The 19,727-nt window shown below is 41.8% G+C and overlaps 1 protein-coding gene across 1 annotated transcript in view; it reads left to right on the forward strand.

Annotated features, from left to right (window-relative positions):
• The window catches only part of ADAM12 (ADAM metallopeptidase domain 12), a 379,134-nt gene that overhangs the window by 21,820 nt on the left and 337,587 nt on the right, over positions 1 to 19,727 (forward strand). The window contains 1 exon segment of the mRNA XM_020973659.2: positions 18,269 to 18,405. Within this exon segment, the coding sequence (XP_020829318.1) occupies positions 18,269 to 18,405 (137 nt within the window).

Raw genomic sequence — 19,727 nt, forward strand, 5'->3', positions numbered from 1 at the left:
TAATTCACAGAACGGTAGAGCTGAAAGAGACCTTCCAAGTCATACTTTGTCAAGGAGGGAGGACCTCAGCACCCATCTAGTCTGGACCATACCTGAAATAGAATCTTCTCTTCAACATCCCTGTCCTATGGGCAGCGGGCCTCTCCTGAAGACTCAGGGGTCAGGCAGGCCCTCCTCCTCCTACCCAGGCAGCCCCTGCCACTTTGGCATGGCTCTCATTATTAGGACATTCTTCCTGACCTCAGACCCCTTTGCACATTTCTACCCATTGTTCGCGGGGGCCAAACGGACCAAGCCCCATCCCCCTCCTGGCCCTCCAGTCCAAGGCCTCAGTTTACACACAAGGTAACAGAAGCTGAGAGACTCGCTCAGGGAGGTGATAGTCATGAATAGCTGAGCTAGAACTGGAACCTGGGTTCTCTGATTCCAGAGTAACAGTCACTAGCATTCATCCAGCACTTCAAGGCTTGCAGAGGGCTTTGCATCTGTGGTCTCATTGGATGCTGAGAGGTGCTATTATTATCCCATATTTGGGATGGGGAAATCGAGGGAGACTGGGTTAAGTGACTTGCCTAGGGTCACTCAGCTAGCAAGTGCTTGAGATAGGATTTGAACTCAGTTCTTCCTGACTTGCAAGTCAGGCACTTTATCCAGTGTACCACTTCCCTGCTGGCCTTAATTCCCTCATTTTAGACTCCTTCCTTATCAGGCCTATGGTTGAATTATAGCTAGGATATCCTGGGCCTTAGGAAAAGCAGAGAGAGAGACCACCCCCAGGGATATTGGCTTTTAAATGGCAAAGATATACCAAGCCCTTGAAAGTCCAAAGACAGGTGGTGCAGTGGATAGAGCTCTGAGCCTGGAGTCAGGAAGAGCCGAGTTCAAATCCAGCCTCAGACACATACTCGCTGGGTGACCCTGGGCAAGTCACTTCACCCTGTTTGCCTCAGTTTCCTCATCTGTAAAATGAGCTGAAGCAGAAAATGGTTCCAGTATCTCTGCCAAGAAATCTCCAAATGGGGTTACAAAGAGTTACAACAAGGGTTCAAATGAAAGCCTTAGCGGTGGGTAACCTGGCTCCCGGGGGAAGCCTGGATTTGTGGCCCAGGAATCCTCCATCCTCCTTTGCAGGGATTCTTGTCTCTTCATCAGGGAGGTGAAGTCTGGGGAAGGGTCTTCAGTAAGACAAAGCAGCACCCAAGTCGAGGCTGGCCACTGTGTTCATTAACTCATCATGGATGAGGAAGTTTGAGATGTGATTCCTAGATTCAAGTCTTGAATCGCTGATCCGAGCTAACATGGGCGTTAATGGACTAGAAAAATAAATCTTACCCTTTTCCATATGGAATGGCAGTTAGTCCAGGCACACAGAGGAAAAGGGCTCCTGATAATTCTATCAATGTGGTCTTAATTTGCACTGATAATATAGAACCAGAAAGCTCTGTGTCCAATTAGAGTCCTCGTCCTCTCACTACCTACCACACAGGCGAGCTCCTCATTTTACAGATAGCGACCTCTGTGTTGTCTCTTCTGCCTCATGCTCCTGCTCAAGAAGCCTCTGTGGCTGTGGAGTGCCCCTACGATAAAATACGACGACCTCTAGCGTTGAAAGCCTTCAGGGTTTGAACCCAACCTGTCTTTTCAGGCTGATTCATCTCCTGATACCCTGGACCTTGCTGTTCCCCATCTCCCCCTCTCCCTCCTCTGCAACTTTGCACGTGCTTTCCCCAGCAGTGCCTCCTAGGACGTCTCATCTTCCTCAAAGCCCTCCCAGAAAACTCCTTTGTGTTTATGTGGTCTATAGCTCGCGTCTACTGATCTGTCCATGGGTTGGCTTCTCCCCACTGCAGGCCATGGTATCCCTAGTGTCCAGCACGGCGCTCACAGGGTGAGGACTTGGGCTACAACCCAGCCTTGGATGCTTATAATCTGTGTGGCCTCGGGCAAATGGCTGAACCTCTCAGAGCCTCAGTTTTCTCCTCCGTCGAATGGGAGGGGGTTGGATCAGATGCTTCTGCAGACCCTCCCGGCTGCAAACCTCGGATCCTGTGACCTGGGGTCCTTTATTCTAGTAGGTGTTGAGTTGATGCTTGTCCAGTGAAGGCGCGGAGAGATCCTAGGTCTCCCGCCTTGAAAAGATCCAGGAACGGTCGGGAATACAGGAACTGCCCTTCCCGACCACTTCCCGGGGATTTGAAAGCCAGGCTTTGGGAGGCTGGCTTCCTCTTTGTGAGAAGCATTACTCACATATTTGGCTGTCTGCAGGAGCGCTTGGCTCCCGTGCTGTGTTTTACAACAGCTGCATCGTGGAGCAGGCATCTCTGGCGGCGGCCCTCGAGTCCATGCACGCACAGCGCCGGGCCCTCCGCCTCCCTGCCTGGGGCAGCAGCAGCAGCGGTCACTGGGTGGGGAGCCAGCCCAGGCTGAAAGCCCCACAGGTATCACTTCTGTCCGTCCAGCATATAAAACTCGTGCTAGAGAGACGAGTTCCATTATGAAATGTTTGTGAGGCTGCCTGGCCGGGAAGTGCCAGACTGTTAGGATGAATGCAAGGAGTCAGGTGGCTCTGCTCTTGGAGGCGTTGCCCAGACGGCATCACCTCGCTGCAGTGTGCTTCCGAAGCCAAAGATTAAGAGGATCCCCCATTGCGGAGGGACGGTTATCTAGGAGAGAAGGCTTGTCCCTCGGTTGGGCTCTGGGCAGCTCAGTGCGCCAGTGCAATCTACCTTCCTTAGGAGCTGGTGAAATGGGCATGAGGGTTCTCCTAGAAACCTGAAGCTCGGAACCAAGATCATTTCCAAATGCCACTGACTCTTAGGAGCTGTTATGACCCTGGGCAAGTCGCTTGACCTTGCCCAGCCTCCGTTTCCGTGTCTGTAAAATGGTAGCCTCTGTGGCTCCTTCCAGCTCTAAATCTTCAATTCTCTTGACCTGTGTGGCCATTTAAAAGTGCTGCTTATCTTCAAAGGAAAAATTATATTCCCAATTGGTTTATGGTTACACAGATTGCGTCCTTGCAGAGGCTCTGGTGAGGAAGGCTGAGAAAGTGAAAGGGTGCCATGGAGTGGAGGCTGGCCATGAAGACTGGAGGTGCTGGCTTTGAATCTTGCCTCTGACCCGGAACTAGCTGGGTAACTGCAGGCACGCTATTTAAACTCCCCTAGCCTAGTTTCTTCTTCTGCACAACAGGAATGATCATACTTAAAGTGCCTCAAGATGTTGAAGCTCTAAAGAGGTAAGGTCTATAAAAGTCTTTGCAATACTTCCCCCATTCCCCCTGCCCCGGAAATGTTAGATGTTATTATCAATGCAACAAACCCTCCTTGGTGTCTCTGAGTCCGATTGACTTTTCCAGTTTTGCCCCCATTCAGTCCTGGGCAGAAACAGCCTTAGTCAACTGACACTTTTATTGCTGCAGTCACCAGACACATGTTTCCAGTCTCTGTGATCAAAGGCGATAATGTATAAACAGTGTTTGGAACCAAAAAAGTACCAACTGGCATCATGGCATCCTGGCAGGGTCATGGGATCACTGGATTTAGAGTGGGAAGGACTCTGAGATCACTGAGTTCAACCCCTTCATTTTACACAGGGAGAAACTGAGTCCCAGAGAGGTGAAATGTCCAATAACTATTTAGTAACAGAACCATGCAGGGCACAACTCCAATGAGTTGGTCTGTCATTGGTTGTCCATCCAAAGGTACAGATCGCAACCCTTTCATGCTTGTCAACACTGTGCCCATCTCATCCATGCTCCCATTAGTTCACTGTGAGGGGATCCATGAGGTCTTCTGGGGATCTTCCTTAAGTTCTCTTGACATCATGAAATGCCAGTGGAGTATATTGGATGTCTTCTAGTGATCCCTCACTCTCATTCTATGATGCCCCGCCTCGTGCTCTTTTCTGACCTTTCTTGGATGACATCTTTTATCCCACTTTGGCATAACCCTTTGTTTATAATGTCCTACTCTCCCTGACCCCACACTTCTGTGTCACCCTTGGTGTGATCCTTAGCTTCATGTCTTTGGAGACTTGGATTCTAGGATTCCCTAAAGAATACTGATTGGGCTAAGTAGCTGGCACTTTGTTTGAGGGAAGAGCTTGGAGTTATTAAGATAATTTCGCCATTTCATGATGGGGATCCAGCCTATACCTTCCTCTGCTGAGTTCTGGGACCAGCTAATTGTCTCTCTGTGGTTTCTGTCCAAGATGGGTGAGCTCTGTGTTTGGCCCATCCCACTGCATATCATTCCTTGAAAGGTAGGACAGCAGAGCAGCCTTTGAGGACCCTGTGATTGCTATCATCAAGGGAGGCATGAAACAGGAAGGCGTCCTTCCTCCCATGACAATAAGGTCCTGCAGATTCTCCTGCTGCAGATGTCAGTGGCCTGATTGCCTCAAGCCCTCCCAGAATGAGGCAGTATCTCTTAAGTGAGGACTATAAGTATGCAAATGCATTTTTGATACATGTGATTAAATATTTTAGAGATAGAACCAAGTAATACCAAAATGTTCACATAGAGCCTTAACTATTGACATTGGCTGGAAACTGTCTGGGAAACACAGACTAAATTCTTTTTTTTTAATTTTACTAATTTATTTTGATTTATCAACAATCACTTCCATTTGCTTTTGTGTTTAAAAACTTCCTGAAACACAGATTAAATTCTAACTAGGATGAATTGCAAATCCAACACCCATTTTGCTGTAACCACTAAAAGGTGTGTGTATGTGTACCCATGCCCTTGTGAGGGTCACATGTCACAGGATGGTGGAAACATCCTAACAGAGCTTTGGTTTCTCATCAGCACAGGTCATTCTTCCATCGGCATAGGCTGAAATCCATTGGCCTCTCAGGATCTGAACTCTAGAGCTGGAAGGGCCTGTGGGGGCCACCTAGACTCCCTGCTCCATACTGCACAGATGAGGAAACTGAGGTGCAGTAGCTGAGATGACTTGACCAATGCCACAATACTAGGAAGCACCCGATGTGGGATTTAAGCCTCCAAAGCCAGCTCCGTCTTCCCTGCACCGACTAGTCTCTGTCCAGGATTGCACCACACTGAAGGAGGCACAATGCAGGATTGTGGAGAGTAATTCATGTCCAAGTCCCCGTGGTCAAATCCTGGTACTCCTATTTAAAACCTTCATGACTTTCAGCAAGTCACCTTCCTGGGCCTCAGTCTCCTCATCTGTAAAATGAAGGTGTTGGACTCAACGGTCTCTGAGGTTCCTTCTGCTCTGATCTCCCTGGCTTCCTTAAAGTCCCAACTAACATCCCCCCTTCTACAGGAAGCCTGCCCCAACCCCTCTTAATTCCAATGCCTTCCCACTGTTAATGATTTCTTATTTATCCTAGATAGATAGATCTAGATATTTAAATATAGAGATATAGAGGTAGATACAGAAAGATATGATCTGTAGCTTTGTATATATTTGTTTGCACATTGCCTCTCTGTTAGATTGAAAGTTCCTAGAGGTCAAGGACTGTCTTTTGCCTCTTTTTATATCTTTATCATTTCCCACAGCATTTGGCCCATAGTAGGCACTTATGAAATATTTATCAAATTGAGTCGAATAGGTCTGGGATCCTCTGACCCGTTACCTGGGCCCAAATCCCCGCTGTACCACACTACCTGGACAGGTCCTCAGCTTCAGTTTCATCATCTGTAAAACAAGAGGGGTTTCACTTCTGACTCTAGAAGGGTGATCCTAGGAGCTTTCTACACATTCTTCTCTATAGAAGACCCATCCAATGGACTAGAGAGCCTCCTCTTCCCCCCTACCATTTCATGGATGCCATTATAAGAGTGCTGAGTCCCTTGTCTCATGAGAAGATGGATCCACCCTCCTTCCTCATTGCTCCACTTCTTGGGCGCCGGCCATCCCTGGAAAGGTGTTGCAGCCTTTTTATACCCTTCACAAATCTCTCAGTCACTCTTTGGGTCCCCTAGAGGCTTGATTGTCAAAGATGGGGGGGTCTGAGATCCACACTAAGATATCATTGTCTTCGAGAGGCATAGCTACAATAATTTGTGCCCACTGTAAAACCAGTTGATAATGAAATCTCACCAGCTTCTGAACAATTCCTTTTGAAGCCCCTTCAGGGCGATGAGAAGGATCCATTTTCAAGCCCACCTCCCTTATTATCAGGGGATTCTCCGTATCTGGTCTCTCTTCTAGCCTTCCCTAAATCCCCAAACAGCTTCTGGGCCCCTCTCTAACCCAGTGCTTTTCAAAGCTTCAGTTGCTGGGGTAGGATTAGAAATCGGACCTGCCAAAGATAAGGACAAGATGACAGCTACTGAGGATGGTCATTGCACAATGCCTGACATTTGGATGGTCTATTGGCTGAAGTCATTAGAGCAATGACTTCATTATCAGCACAGCCTGTTCCAAAGACAGCCTTGGAAACCCAGCTGGCTGGAGAATGGCATTTGATAGCTTCATTCTGCTCCTTAGTGTGGAGTTGAGCAAGTCCAGAGATGTGGGGAGAGATCCTGATAAGGCAGGAAATTGCTGACAGCCAATTATGTGAAAGTTCCCAAACTAAAATTCCCCACTTTTGACATCTCAGGAAGTCACATCTACAGTAAACAAACTGAAGGCTTAAATGTAACTCTTCAGCCCCTCCTCCTAGAAGTACTTTTTGGGGCCAACATTGCCCCAGCTGCCCACTTATGTTGTCCCTCAGATCTAATCTGTGTGTAGCTTCTTCTGTGAGGTGAGCTTACTCTGATATTTGGATTCTGTGGAATGTCACAGAAACCAGATAATGGACAGATTTTTAGTGCCAAGACGGGGAGTTCATAGGATCCTAAAGAGAGTTGGATAGGACCTACACAGAGGCTGACCTCCTAGATTTGTCCCGTTGGAAAAGCACAATGCATTGACGCCTTCTTGTACCTGAAAAGCCTTCCAAAGCTGGACGATGGTTGTCCCTATTTCCCTAAGTCTATTTTCCAGGCTAAATAGCCTCAGTGTTTTTCCCATCCTCATAAGGAATGGTTTTAGGGCTTCTCATGTTGCTACTCCCAAGAATATAGTTATCACCTGACTCTAGATGACAGCTGCTGCTGATTTTTAATTTGATAAATGGGATAGGGAAAGATCAATGAATTTTGGAGTCAAAAGACTGGTTCAAATCCCGCCTCTGTCACGTATTACCTGTATGACCTTGTGTAACAAGTATTCACTGAGAAGCTTGGACTGTCTGGCTTCTGAGATTCCATTCAGGCCCAAGTCTCTGGGCGAGTCACTTCTGCCCTCAATGTTCTAGGTGACTCTCTGAGACTTTTTGGCTGTGGAGGAGGTGAAGACCTGCATGGTGGAGGAAACTTCTTCACCTCACACCTATTACATTAGAGGTTCAGTCCGTGACCGTGCCTTCTCCCCTCTTTCTCCAAGACCTTGGCCTCCTGTCTCTGATGCATGACTGTGTCAGTCATCTTTTTAAAGGTGCAACATTTGCTGTTAGGCTCTTATCAATGTTATACAACAAAATGAAGCCTAAATTGGTTAAACCAAGGCTTCTTCAACCTTATTCGGGTCATGGGCCTTTTGGCTGCCAATCGGGGAAAGCCTGTGCATCCCCATTGGATTGTGAGCTCCTTGAGAGCAGGGGCTGTCTTGTGCCTTCTTTCTGTGTATCTCCACTGTTTAGCACAGTGCCTGGCACATAACAGATGCTTAATAAATGTTTGTTGACTGACTGACTAAATGCATAAAATAAAATATAGAGGATTACCAAGGAAAACACTTCCTTTGTAATAAAATAAATAAAGGTGTGCTCTTTTTCCATCCAGATGTACAGACCCTCCCCTCCCCAATCTGTCCATTGACTCCAGATGAAGAACCCCTGGGTTAAATAAAATTCATTGATCCAGCAGATATTTGTTAATTGTCTATTCTGTGCAAAGTCTCATGCCAGGTACTGGGAGCTACAAACACACAATGCCCAAAGAGCTGATTTGGAAATATTATAATAATAACTCACGTTTCTTGAGTGCCTTTGTCTTTTAATTTTTTTAAATTTATTATTTATTTTAAAAAATTCATTTCCTTTTAAATTTTGAGTTCCAAATTCTGTCCCTCACTCCAACCCCCTCCCATATCCACTGAGAAGGCGAGTAATATGATATCAATTATACATGTGAAATTATGCAAAGCATATTTCCGTATTAGCCATGTTTCTAAAAGAAAGCAAGAAAAATAAAGAAAGTAAGGAAAATTATACTTGAATTTGCACTCAGTTTATCAGTTCTCTCTCTGGAGGTGGAGAGCATTTTTTCATCATGAGTCCTTTGGAACTGTCTTGGATCGTTGTATTGATCTGAGTAGCCAAGTCTTTCACAGTTAATCATTACAGCACTGATGTTACTGTGCGCAATGATCTCCTGGTACTTCTTACTTCACTTTGCTTCAGTTCAAATCTTGCCATGTTTTTCTGAAGTCATCACCCTCATCATTTCTAATAGCACAATAGTATTCCATCACAATCACATGCCACAACTTGTTTAGTCATTCCCCAGTTGATGATCATCCCATAAATTTCTAATTCTTTGCCACCACAGAAAGAGCTGCTATAAATATTTTTGTACAAATAGGTCCTTTTCCTTTGTCTTTTATCTCTTTGGGATACAGACCTAATAGTGGTATTGCTGAGTCAAAGGGTATGCACAGTTTTATAGCCCTTTGGCCATAGTTTGAAATTGTTCTCCAGAATGGTTGGACCAGTTCACTATTCCACCAATAGTTCATTAGTATACCTATTTTCCCCTCATCCTCTCCATTTATGGCAGGGATAAGGTGGTACCTCAGAGTTGTTTTAATTTTCATTTCTCTAATCAATAGTGATTTAGAATATTTTTTTCATATGACTATAGAGAGCTTTGATTTCTTCTTCTGAAATATACCTGTTTATATTCTTTGGCCACTTACCAATTGGGGAATGGCTCTTATTTTTCTACATTTGATTCAAGTCTATACTCAATATATATTTGAGAAATGAAGTCTTTATCAAAGAAACTTACTGTAAAAATTTTTTGATATTATTTAATTGTCTATAAGACCTTTAAGCAAAATGTAGTTTCCCTGATTATTCCTTTTAATTAGGCCCATTTTTCTTCCTCTTTGTATGATATCAAATAGCGAGTTCCTATCCCAGAAGCTAGAGTCTTTGGGTTTACCAAACCGTAGAGTGTTATAGTCATTTACTATTGTGTCTTATGTACCTAATCTATTTCACTGATCCATCACTCTATTTCTTAGCCAGTAACAAATGGTTTTGATGATTGCTGCTTTGTAATATAGTTTTAGATCTGGTATGGCTAGGCTACTTTCCATTGCATATTTTTCATCTATTCTCTTAATATCCTTGAGCTTTTATTCTTCCAGATGAATTTTGTTCTTATTTTTTCTAGCTCTATAAAATAATTTTTGGTAGTTTAATTGGGTATGGCACTGAATAAGTAAATCAACTTAGGTAGAATTATCATTTTTATTATATTAGCTCAGCCTACCCATGAACGATTGGTATTTTTTCCAATTCTTTAGATCTGACTTCACTTGTGTGAAACGTATTCTGTAATTGTGTTCATATAGTTCCTGGATTTGTCTTGGCAGGTAGACTCCCAAATATTTCATACTGTCTACAGTTATTTTAAATGGAATTTCTCTTTCCATCTCTTGTTGCTAGGCTTTATTGGTAATATATAGAAATGCTGATGACTTATGTGGGTTTATTTTATATCCTGTAATTTTGTTAAAGTTGTTAATAATTTCATAGTTTTTTAGTTGATTCTGTAAGATTCTCTAAGTATACCACCATATCATCTGCAAAGCCTGATAGTTTTTGTTTCCTCATTGCCTTTTCTAGTTCCTACAATTTCTTTTTCTTCTCTTGTTGCTAAAGCTAACATTTCTAGTACAATATTGAGGAATAGTGGTAATAATGGGCATCTTTGTTTTACCTCTGATTTTATTGGGAAAGCTTCTAGCTTATCCTCATTACAGATAATGCTTGCTAATGGTTTTAGATAGATACAACTTATTTTAAGGAAAGCTCCATTTATTCCTATGATCTCTAGTGTTTCTAATAGGAATGTGTGTTGTATTTTGTCAAAAGCATTTTCTGCATCGGTTGAGATAATCATGTGATTTCTGTTGGTTTTGTAATTGATATTGTGCTGATAGTTTTCCTAGTATTGAACCAGCCCTGCATTCCTGGCAGAAATTCCACCTGGTCATCATGTATTATTTTTGCGATAAATTATTGTAATCTCTTTGCTAATATTTTATTTAAATTTTTGCATCAATATTCATTAGGGAAATTGGTCTATAATTTTCTTTCTCTGTTTTGACTCTTCCTGGTTAAAGTATCTGCACTATATTTGTGTCATAAAAGGAATTTGGTAAAACTCCTTCTTCATCTATTCTTCCAAATATTTTATATAGTATTAGAATTAATTGTTCTTTAAATGTTTGGTAGAATTCACTTGTAAATCCATCTGGCTCTGTAGGTTTTTTCTTAGGGAGTTCATTGGTGGCTTGTTTAATTTCTTTTTCTGAAATGGGGTTATTAAGTATTTTACTTCCTCTTCTCTTAATCTGGGCAATTTCAATTTTGTAAATATTCATCCATTTCACTTAGATTCTTAGATTTAATGGCACACACTTGGGCAAAATAGCTCATAATTATTGCTTTAATTTCTTCTTCATTGGTGGTGAATTTACCTTTTTCATTTTTGATACTGGTAATATGGCTTTCCTCTTTCTTTTTTTTTTGATCATATTAACCAAAGTTTTATCTATTTTATTGGTTTTTTCCCATAAAACCAGCTCTTAGTTTTATTTATTAGTTCAATCATTTTCTTTTAATTTTATTAATTTGTCCTTCGATTTTCAAAATTTCTAATTTGGTTTTTAATTGGGGATTTTTAATTTGTTCTTTTTCTAAAGCTTTTTTAGTTGCATGTCCAATTCATTGATCTGTTCTATTTTGTTGACATAAACATTTAGAGATGTGAAATTTCCTTTAATTACTTGTTGGTTGCATCCCATAAATTTTGGTATGCTGTCTCATAATTGCCATTCTCTTTAATCAAATTATTGATTGTTTCAATGATTTGTAGTTTGACCAGCTCCTTCTTTAAGATTAGATTACTTAGTTTCCAATTGATTTTTAATCTAACCTTCCATGGTCCTTTATTACATGTAATTTTTCATTGCCAGTCATCTTGACTTTTGTCATGCCACTGGGCTTTGATGACTCTGGAAGAGAGAGAGTGAGGCTGATGGCTTTGTGCAACTCTGCCTTACTTAAATCCAATTCACCTAGAAGTCAAGACATCAGACTTGTGATGTCATTGGTTCTCTTTGAAAACAAAGGACAAACAACAGTATTGCTTATTTTCCTCATGTGGTTGAAAGAGCTCTGAGTCTTGAACCCAAGCACCTCTAGTCAAATTCTGACTTTGTCACCTACTAATTTGTGCCAAGTTGGGTGGGTTACTTAATCTCTGGACCTCTGTCCACATCTATAAAATGGGGTTAGACAAGATGGCAGCTCCGAAGCTGTGATACTGCTCACCACGTGGGGGTCTGGAACAGGTTACTCAGCTGCTCTGAGCCTCAGCTGCCTCATTTGTAAAATGAGGAGGTTGGGCCAGCTGACCTCTCAAGGTCCTTCTAGGTCTTGATCCCATGAGCCACTGTCTTCCTTTGAATTAGCACCTGAGATGCTGGGCAGGTTCCTTTCTCAGCTTCTTCAAGGGAACCTTCATTGGCATCCGTTCTGGTCACTTGAGATTCCATTAAACAATTGAATTTCCTGAGCCTGTCCATGATTTTCCTTAATTAACCTTCTTCTGATTTTGTACTTTTCTTTACCAATCATCTCTCTTACCTCTTTACATATTTCTACTTGAGTAACTGACAAAAAAAAATAGATTGAAAACTTGACAATGTTATCTTGCTGAGATGCAGGTATGAATCTGAAAAGGGGGGGGGATTTAAAAAAAATGTTTTGTTCTCAGCAGGCCTGTCTTTATCCTGGAACTGCCCTGAAAAGATAAGCTTCCTTGTCAGGTCCACAGGATTTTTATCCAGGGCTCAGCCAGATCATTTGGGTGAGATAAATGAGTTTTCCAGGCCATCTTTTTTTTTTCAGTGATTTAAAGGTAATTTGAAATTTATAGTAAACATCTTCGTGATTCTCTTCCAGTCTTGCAGAGATTCTGTCCCTCTGTAGTGGAAGCTAGTCATGAGCCCTTTCCCTCTCTTCCTTCTGTCCAGCTCTTTCTTGGCTTTTTGAATGGACCCCACATCCTGTTCAGCAGCATGTATGGGTTGTGTTGTGAATTATTTCCTCTCACAGTCTTCCTAAGTTGATGGGTGATTTTGTTCTCCCTGGTTACCTCTGGATCATGTGTTCCCCAATGGCGGGCTGAAATCCACTGAGGTTTGACTTGGCAGGATGTCAGCAGAAACAAAAACTCTATTATTTTCTTATTAGGTTATTCAGCTTTATATTTTTTACCTGAGTGGTAAACATGGGCCTGTCCTCAGAGGTTTCATGGAATTAGGACTTAGATATAGTTAAGACGAACAAAGCAAAATAAGGGACAGGGATCACTCCCTCTCTCCCCCAATGGGTTTGGTGTCAGAGGACTTGGGTTCAAAATCCACTTCTGCTAATTCACTTCTCTGCACATCATTCTGTTCATCTGTAAAATAATGAGCTTGGTCTAGATGGCCTCCAAGGCCTCTCTGGCTCCAAATGAATGATCCTTAGGAGATGCTCCCCATTTGCTTGGGTAGAGGCAGTGGACTAAGAAGTCCTGGAAAGGAACCTGGGAAGGAGCCGGGTGGAAGATAACTTGGTGCTCCAAGACCCTACAGTCTAGATGGAAAGTGAATCAGGGTACAGATATATTAGGAAAATTAATTATTCAAATTTCATGATGAAGGGAAAGTAAAAACTACAACAAAAACAACAGGGACATGAGATGAGAACGAAGAGAGAAATCTATAAAAAAAAAATCCAGGAATTATTAGAAATTAGAATGAAAGGAAAATCTGGGATATGGTTATCTACAGGGTCCAAATGGAAACTTACAGTCATTCCCAAGATCAACACCCCAACCCCCCGACTTTCCATGTGTTTTGCCACACCCCACCATGTCTGAAGATGCAAACAGCCTTGTGCTCTCCCTCCTGGCCTGGCTCAGTTCTGTCTAAAGAGAATCAATCATACCAGAGAGGAAGGATAGTGAAAGAGACTCATGCTGCCTGTAAAAAAGATAGAGCTGATTGTTCCAAAAGACATCAATGTTAGAAATAAAAATATTTAAAAGGCTGTTTCCTTTATGAAGCTAAAAGAGTATAGCATTAAAAAATCAGAAGTGCAAATAGAGACTGTTTCTGTAAATATGTACAAAATGGGCCTCCATTGCTAATGTAAACTGTTACTGTTTTTATTGAGCCAACTGTGTTCTGTTGGTGCCCAAATATTGTAAAATATAAAATGTATGCAAACTGTCTATTTTATCAGGTCATATTTTCTTTTGTTTGCCTGGTTATCTAGGACTACATAAAAATCGTTCAAGATTTGCTTTTATGGTTTGTCACTAAGATGACTCTATAAAAGAAACCCTGATATCTCCCAGCTGTGTGGAATCCATTCTGTCTAGCCATGGTGCACAAATAACATTTTTATTTGCATCATGTTAAAGAAATACTCAGCGTATAAATACATAAGCAAACCTTATTACCAAGTGGATCGTGATGGCAAACACCTCTGGGAGGATATTGCACCACTTCTGATCCCTGAGAGCTCAGACAGGGTTTCATGATCTGTGTACACTGAGTATAAAGACAGAGCTCACCCTGACTCAGTCTTTAAAAGGATTGTGTAAAGTGTGACAAAGATCATCGCCGTCTGCCATCTACTCACTAAGTCCTCTGTGACAATTCAGAAACAAAAGTGTCTTCAGGATCTTACATCTGGAGCTACAAAAGACCTCAAGGCCATCTAGGGAAACCTCTTTCATTTTGCAAGGAGGCAACTAAGTCCTAAAGAGGTTAAGTGACTTGCCCAGAGTCATAGAGATCGTAAGTGGCAGAGGCAGAATTCAAACCCAGGTTCTCTGACTGCAGCTAATCTCAGTGCCCTTTCCACTGTATGACCCTTAAATGGGAGTGGGGAGTTCAGTGATCACCTTGTTGCTTTTCTTTGTTTCTTTGGCAGAGAGGCTGCCACTGCCTGGCACATACTAAGTGCTTAATAGATGCCTACTGGTTGGCTCACATATGTTATTTGTTGTGTCCATAGGGCACCAGATCATATAGGCAAAGCATTCAGTCATCTGCATGTTTTGTCTACCTAGTTCTAAATATTTGGGTATTTGTACATGATTTACAGCAATCAGGGAAACAACTGGCCGATTAACAGACTTCTTTCATCCTTGGCATTGGGTGTAGAGATGCAGCTTTAGTTTCAATCCAATAAAGCTCACTTGAATGTCACCATGAACTGCGAGCACAGAGATGCAGACAAGATTTAGGGGGCTCTTCAGGCTGACTTTGGATTTGAGTATCCTTCGGGAATACTCAGTCTACTGCAGAACCGTCTGCTTATCACAAAGTCTGTGAGTGGTCCGTCATGAAATCTCTGCACAGAAAAGAAGGTTTTGGGGGCTAGCGAGTGCAGCCTTTACCTGATTGATTAGGAGTCAGCCCCCCAAAATTATGGAGACCAGCTGAAGAAAAGAAACTCAGAGCTGAGATCATCCTTTACCTTATAGGATAGAATAGGATGTGATGGAGCTGGTTTAAAGGATGATGAGGGCCCATATGTGGCCAACACTCTTTTTGTTTGAGTAAGAATGGAAATTCTTATTTCATGGGAGGTGAGAAGGTGAATGATCCTAGCAATGACAAAAAGAACATAAACACGAATATTGGAAGTTTCTAAGTATGATAGGAGAAAGCTAGAAGCCAAGTGCTACTCATATACTCATCCACGTATATGCAAATGTATGGGTGAATAAGTATATATACATGTAAGTATGTGCATGTGTGCATATATACACACATATACTATGAGTGAGTGCTATTAAGCCTCTTCCTTATAAATGCAGGCTATCACCTTTTTCAGTGCACAGCTGCCAGAGCTATGGGTACGTCATAACCCACAAAGGGCACAAGCCAAAGCTGGAGAGCTAAACTTGTCTGTTCTTTTACCTGCCTGTGTCTATGCTGTTCGAAGCCTATTGCCCCAGACAACTCTGACTTAGAGTGAGAAAACACTTGGGGTTTTTTTGTTTGTTTGTTTGTTTTGTTTTATATTGTTTGTAATTTTCTAACACCATTGTTTTGTACATAGATCAGCATTAAGGACAACTTTCAGATTCAAAAGATACAATATTCTCTTGACCAATGTCATTTTTTACTGTTCCAACCTTAGCCACGAAAGGGGCAGTCATTGCACTGATTGACTTACAATGTATGTTAAAATTTTAATGTTTCTTGGCATCTGTGAAATATAGTTCATAATACAAAAATAGATCCTATTTCTATGCTGATGAAATAAAAAAAAAAGAAAAAGGAACTGCTTGTTAACTTTCACGTAAGCACTGATAAGGCTTATCTGCTCCCAAAAACCTATTTTGAGAACTGACAAAAGCTCTCGACAAAAGCTCTGTTTTGAAGACTAGAAAGACCTCGGGTGATATCTAGTACAACCTTCTCATTTTACAGAAGAGGAAACTGGAGCTTAGAAAGTAAAAATTAGTACCTCCAAATTGTAGTAGGCTTACAGATGTCGAGCTTGAAGGGACTTTAGAGATCGCCTGACCTAGTCCTCTCATTTTACAGATGAAGAACCTAAGTTCAGTGGTGTCAGATGTCCTGCCCAAGCTCCCACAGGTTATAAGAGGCAGAGAGTAGAGACAAGTCTTCAGACTTCAAATCCAATGTTCTTTTTGTTAAACCAAGTTGTCTCTTAAGCATGCAAATAGTAAGTGACCGAGAGAGGATTTGAACCCAGGATCTCAGACTCTAAATCTAGTATTTTTTCTAGCTTTCCACATGGCAGAAGTCTATAAATAAGAGGTAAATTCAGATAAATCTGTTTAAAACTGACAATATGTTACTCTCAGTTTTCAGTCTTCATAATCATTTAGTTTGATTAATGTGTTACCTCTGTAATGAAAGACTCCTCTTTAAGCATCCCACACATGAATTTTCCAAAGGGTGAATAGATAAGTGGTCTGCCCTTTGGGGTATGTGGTCCCACTTCTGTCTTAGGACTCAGTTTTTTTCTCTGTTTCTGGACACTTCTGAGGAGACATGCTATACCTAGCCTGAGTTTCTGGAGAGACAATTAATTTCAGACCGCCAACAGTTTTGAGTATTAATCCTTTGTAAAATCTTCGTCTAACTTGTTAAACTGAATATAACTGCAGAATTCCACCAAAAGAATGATACAATGGTGTGGCTTTAAAAGTATTTGGGGACCTGTAAAATGTCTAGGATTAAAATTTCAATACCATTTGTGCCCAATAAATGTGCAGTCCTTAGTAACTTAAAACTGCATGATTATGAGTCAGACCCGAAAAATTATGAGGACCAGCTGAAGAAATGGAGCTTGCAGAGGAGGAAGTCTGGGATCATCCTTCACCTTATGGGATAGAGTAGGATATAATGAAAAAGCCAGGAGCTGACCTCACCAGCAGAATTTGTTTAAAAGCTAGAACTGGATTTGTTTGAGAAAAAAAGACAGGAGTACTCTGGAGGAAAGAAAAAGGCTATGTTGACATTTGGGCCATTTTTATGGAGATGGGGTTAAGCAGAGGGTGTCTTTATAGGTAAGGACTGAATTCGACAAACAGCTGGGGCAGCAGAAGACAGCGTCCCGCTGGGTGGACCACATGCTCTTGGCATGACTGGCCTGGTCCGTCTGAACAGCCAAGACTGAGGATGTGAATAGGCTCACCCTGAATTTAAGTGACTCATTGAAGCAGCTCAAATTAGTCTCAGTAAAGTGCGGCCAAAGGGAATTAGCCTAATATTGGCTGCCTGCTGCCCAGAGGGGAAAATGTACATTCCTGGCCTGCCTTTCTAGCCAGCCCGTCCCACTGTGGTTCCTTCGTATCTTTCCAGGGCTGGTGAGCACAACTCCCCTCCTCACTCTCTACGTTCTGACCACATTGGCCCACTGGATGATTTTTTTAAGCTTGAATTTAACTTTGTTTTTCAATTAATAAGAATATATTTGCTCTCCCATCCTACCTCTTCATTAAAAAAAAGAAGAGAAGAATGCTTGTAACAAATATACATATTCAACCAAAACAAATTCCACATCGACCATGCCAAAAGAAAAAAAGAAAGGTGTGTTTCATTCTCTCTCTTCAGTCTGTGCCTCTCTCAGGAGGGGGATGGGTGGCATGCCTCATCGCTGGTCCTCTGGAAACGTGGCTTGTCATTGCACCGATCAGAGCTCTTAGGTCCTCACAAATGTTGCTGTTATTGTGTAAGTTGCTCTCCTCGTTCTGCTCACCTCCTTCTGCATCAGTTCATGCAAGCTTGTGAGGTTTCTCTGAAACCATCCCTTTGGTCATTCCTTATAGCTGCAATAGTATTCCATTACATTCGTATGATATTAGGGGATCAGCCCATTCCTTAATTGAAAGGCATCCCCCCAGTTTCTAGTTCTTTCCTTCCACAAAAAGAGCTGATGTGAGTATTTTTGTCCACTTAGGTCCTTTTCCTCTTTCTTCTATTTCTTCAGGGTTAAGGGCTAGTAGATATATTGCGAGGTGAAGAGGTGTGTGGAGTTTGGTGATTTGGGAGGCATAGTGACCTTCCCTCTCCCACATCTACACATTTGTGTGAGCTGTCCCTCATGCCGGAGCACACTTCCTCCCTGTCTTCCCTTCCTTCAAGGCCCAGCTTAGGGACCATGGAGGAGGCAACAGTGCATTCACTGGAAGGAACACTGGATTTGGAGTCAGAAGACTGGAGCTGAAATCCCAGAAATGCCATTTTAGGGCAAGTAACCTAATGCTTCTGGACATCAGTTTCCTCTTCTATAAAATAAGAAGGTTGGATTTCCTTCCAGTTCTAATTTTACAAATTTTGTATATGTGTGTGTGTGTGTGTATACACGTACACATATATAGGAAACCAAGTCATTTCAGTAATATGCCTATGCTGGACCCTTCCCCACTAAGATATAAACCTGCGGGCTGTTTGTCTTTGACTGCAGGTGTGATTGTGGGGAGCCCTCTGGGAGTCCCTGAACCGCCAACGCGAACCAGAGACCATCCTGGCAGGTACAAGATCGTCAGCCCCTCCCTTCTGAGTGGAGAACCATGGAGTCCACTCAGTAGCATCCCACCTAAGGTCAGTTCTAACTATTTTCTGAATTTTTCAATTGACCTCACTGTACATTTTAGAATACCAGCTTTACGTTGTTCCTGTTTAATATCGGTTTCCTTGGTCGTGATGAATTTACATATGTGAAATGCAGGCTTTATTTGGAAGAAGGTAAGAGTCCATATTGTTTTGGTGTTACAGCGTAACTTCTGCGGGACCATGAGGCTGCAGCATTCTTCACATTTATTGAACATTCATTTTTTTTGTCACAAAGTCAGTTATTTTGTGCTTAGATGTAGAAGTATTGAATATTTCATGTGAAAAGACTAGAACTTTCTCATTTCAAATAATCCATTTTTGTCAATTTCATTAACATTTAGTTTTTACTGACATATTTACCAATATCTTAAATTGAAAACACTTTTTATAAAGGAATTCTTATGTCCTTTCTTCTATTAAAGTTTTTGAGAATAGAGATTTTTAATTTCTTTCATCCAATTCAGATTAATATTTGATACTTTGCTATATCTACAGAACTGTGTTCTCATCCATGTGGGCTTTCATTTCAGCAGTGCTGGTTATAAGTCACCTTCTCATCATGAACAACTCTTGTCTGTATTCTCCTATAATCCTCCAATGTTCTGAGGATTTCCTCTGGATGAGGCCTTCTGACCCATGGATAGATTTTACTGAGTCTGTGAACATGGATGGGAAAAATTACATCTTTATTTACATGTAATTGAGTTCCTTTGCAATCTTATGTATTTTATTTTACACATTTGAAAACATAATTGTGAGTAAAGGTCAAAAGGCTTCACTGGTTTTCCTAAGGGGACCATGAACAAAAATAAGTTAAGAACCCTTATTCTAGAGCTCTTGACACTGAAACCATCCTCGACATTCAGTTAATGTGAAGAATGTTACAGCTTCGTGGTCCCACACAAGGGATTGGAGAACACAGACCGTTCACCAGTTATCCCTGGCACCAATGATATGTGCAGCCCACCTTCTTTTCCACTCATGTTTCCCTCTTATAATGGCTTTTTGGGTTACTTCTCCTAAGGAATTTTTCACATAGTCCTCATGTCCACAATATGTTTTTTGTTACCCTTTGGGTAGCACTAATATTGAAATGCATTATCAATTTGTTCATGAACATTTGAAGTATATGTTGAAATATCCTGCCTAGATGGTTTTGCTTAGACTGTCCCAGTTCCTGTTCATGTGGTTTGGGGTAGGTTTTCCTAACTGGCCTAACCCATGGGATGTGACAAGGAATCTATAGGAACATGAGATCTTTGGCGAGATAGTACAGATGGCTTTGCCCCTGTTTTCTGAGGAGTTATTTT

The sequence above is a fragment of the Phascolarctos cinereus genome, unplaced genomic scaffold (assembly GCF_003287225.1).
Source record: "Phascolarctos cinereus isolate Bilbo 61053 unplaced genomic scaffold, phaCin_HiC Scaffold_3;HRSCAF=262, whole genome shotgun sequence".
Lineage (NCBI taxonomy): Eukaryota > Metazoa > Chordata > Mammalia > Diprotodontia > Phascolarctidae > Phascolarctos > Phascolarctos cinereus.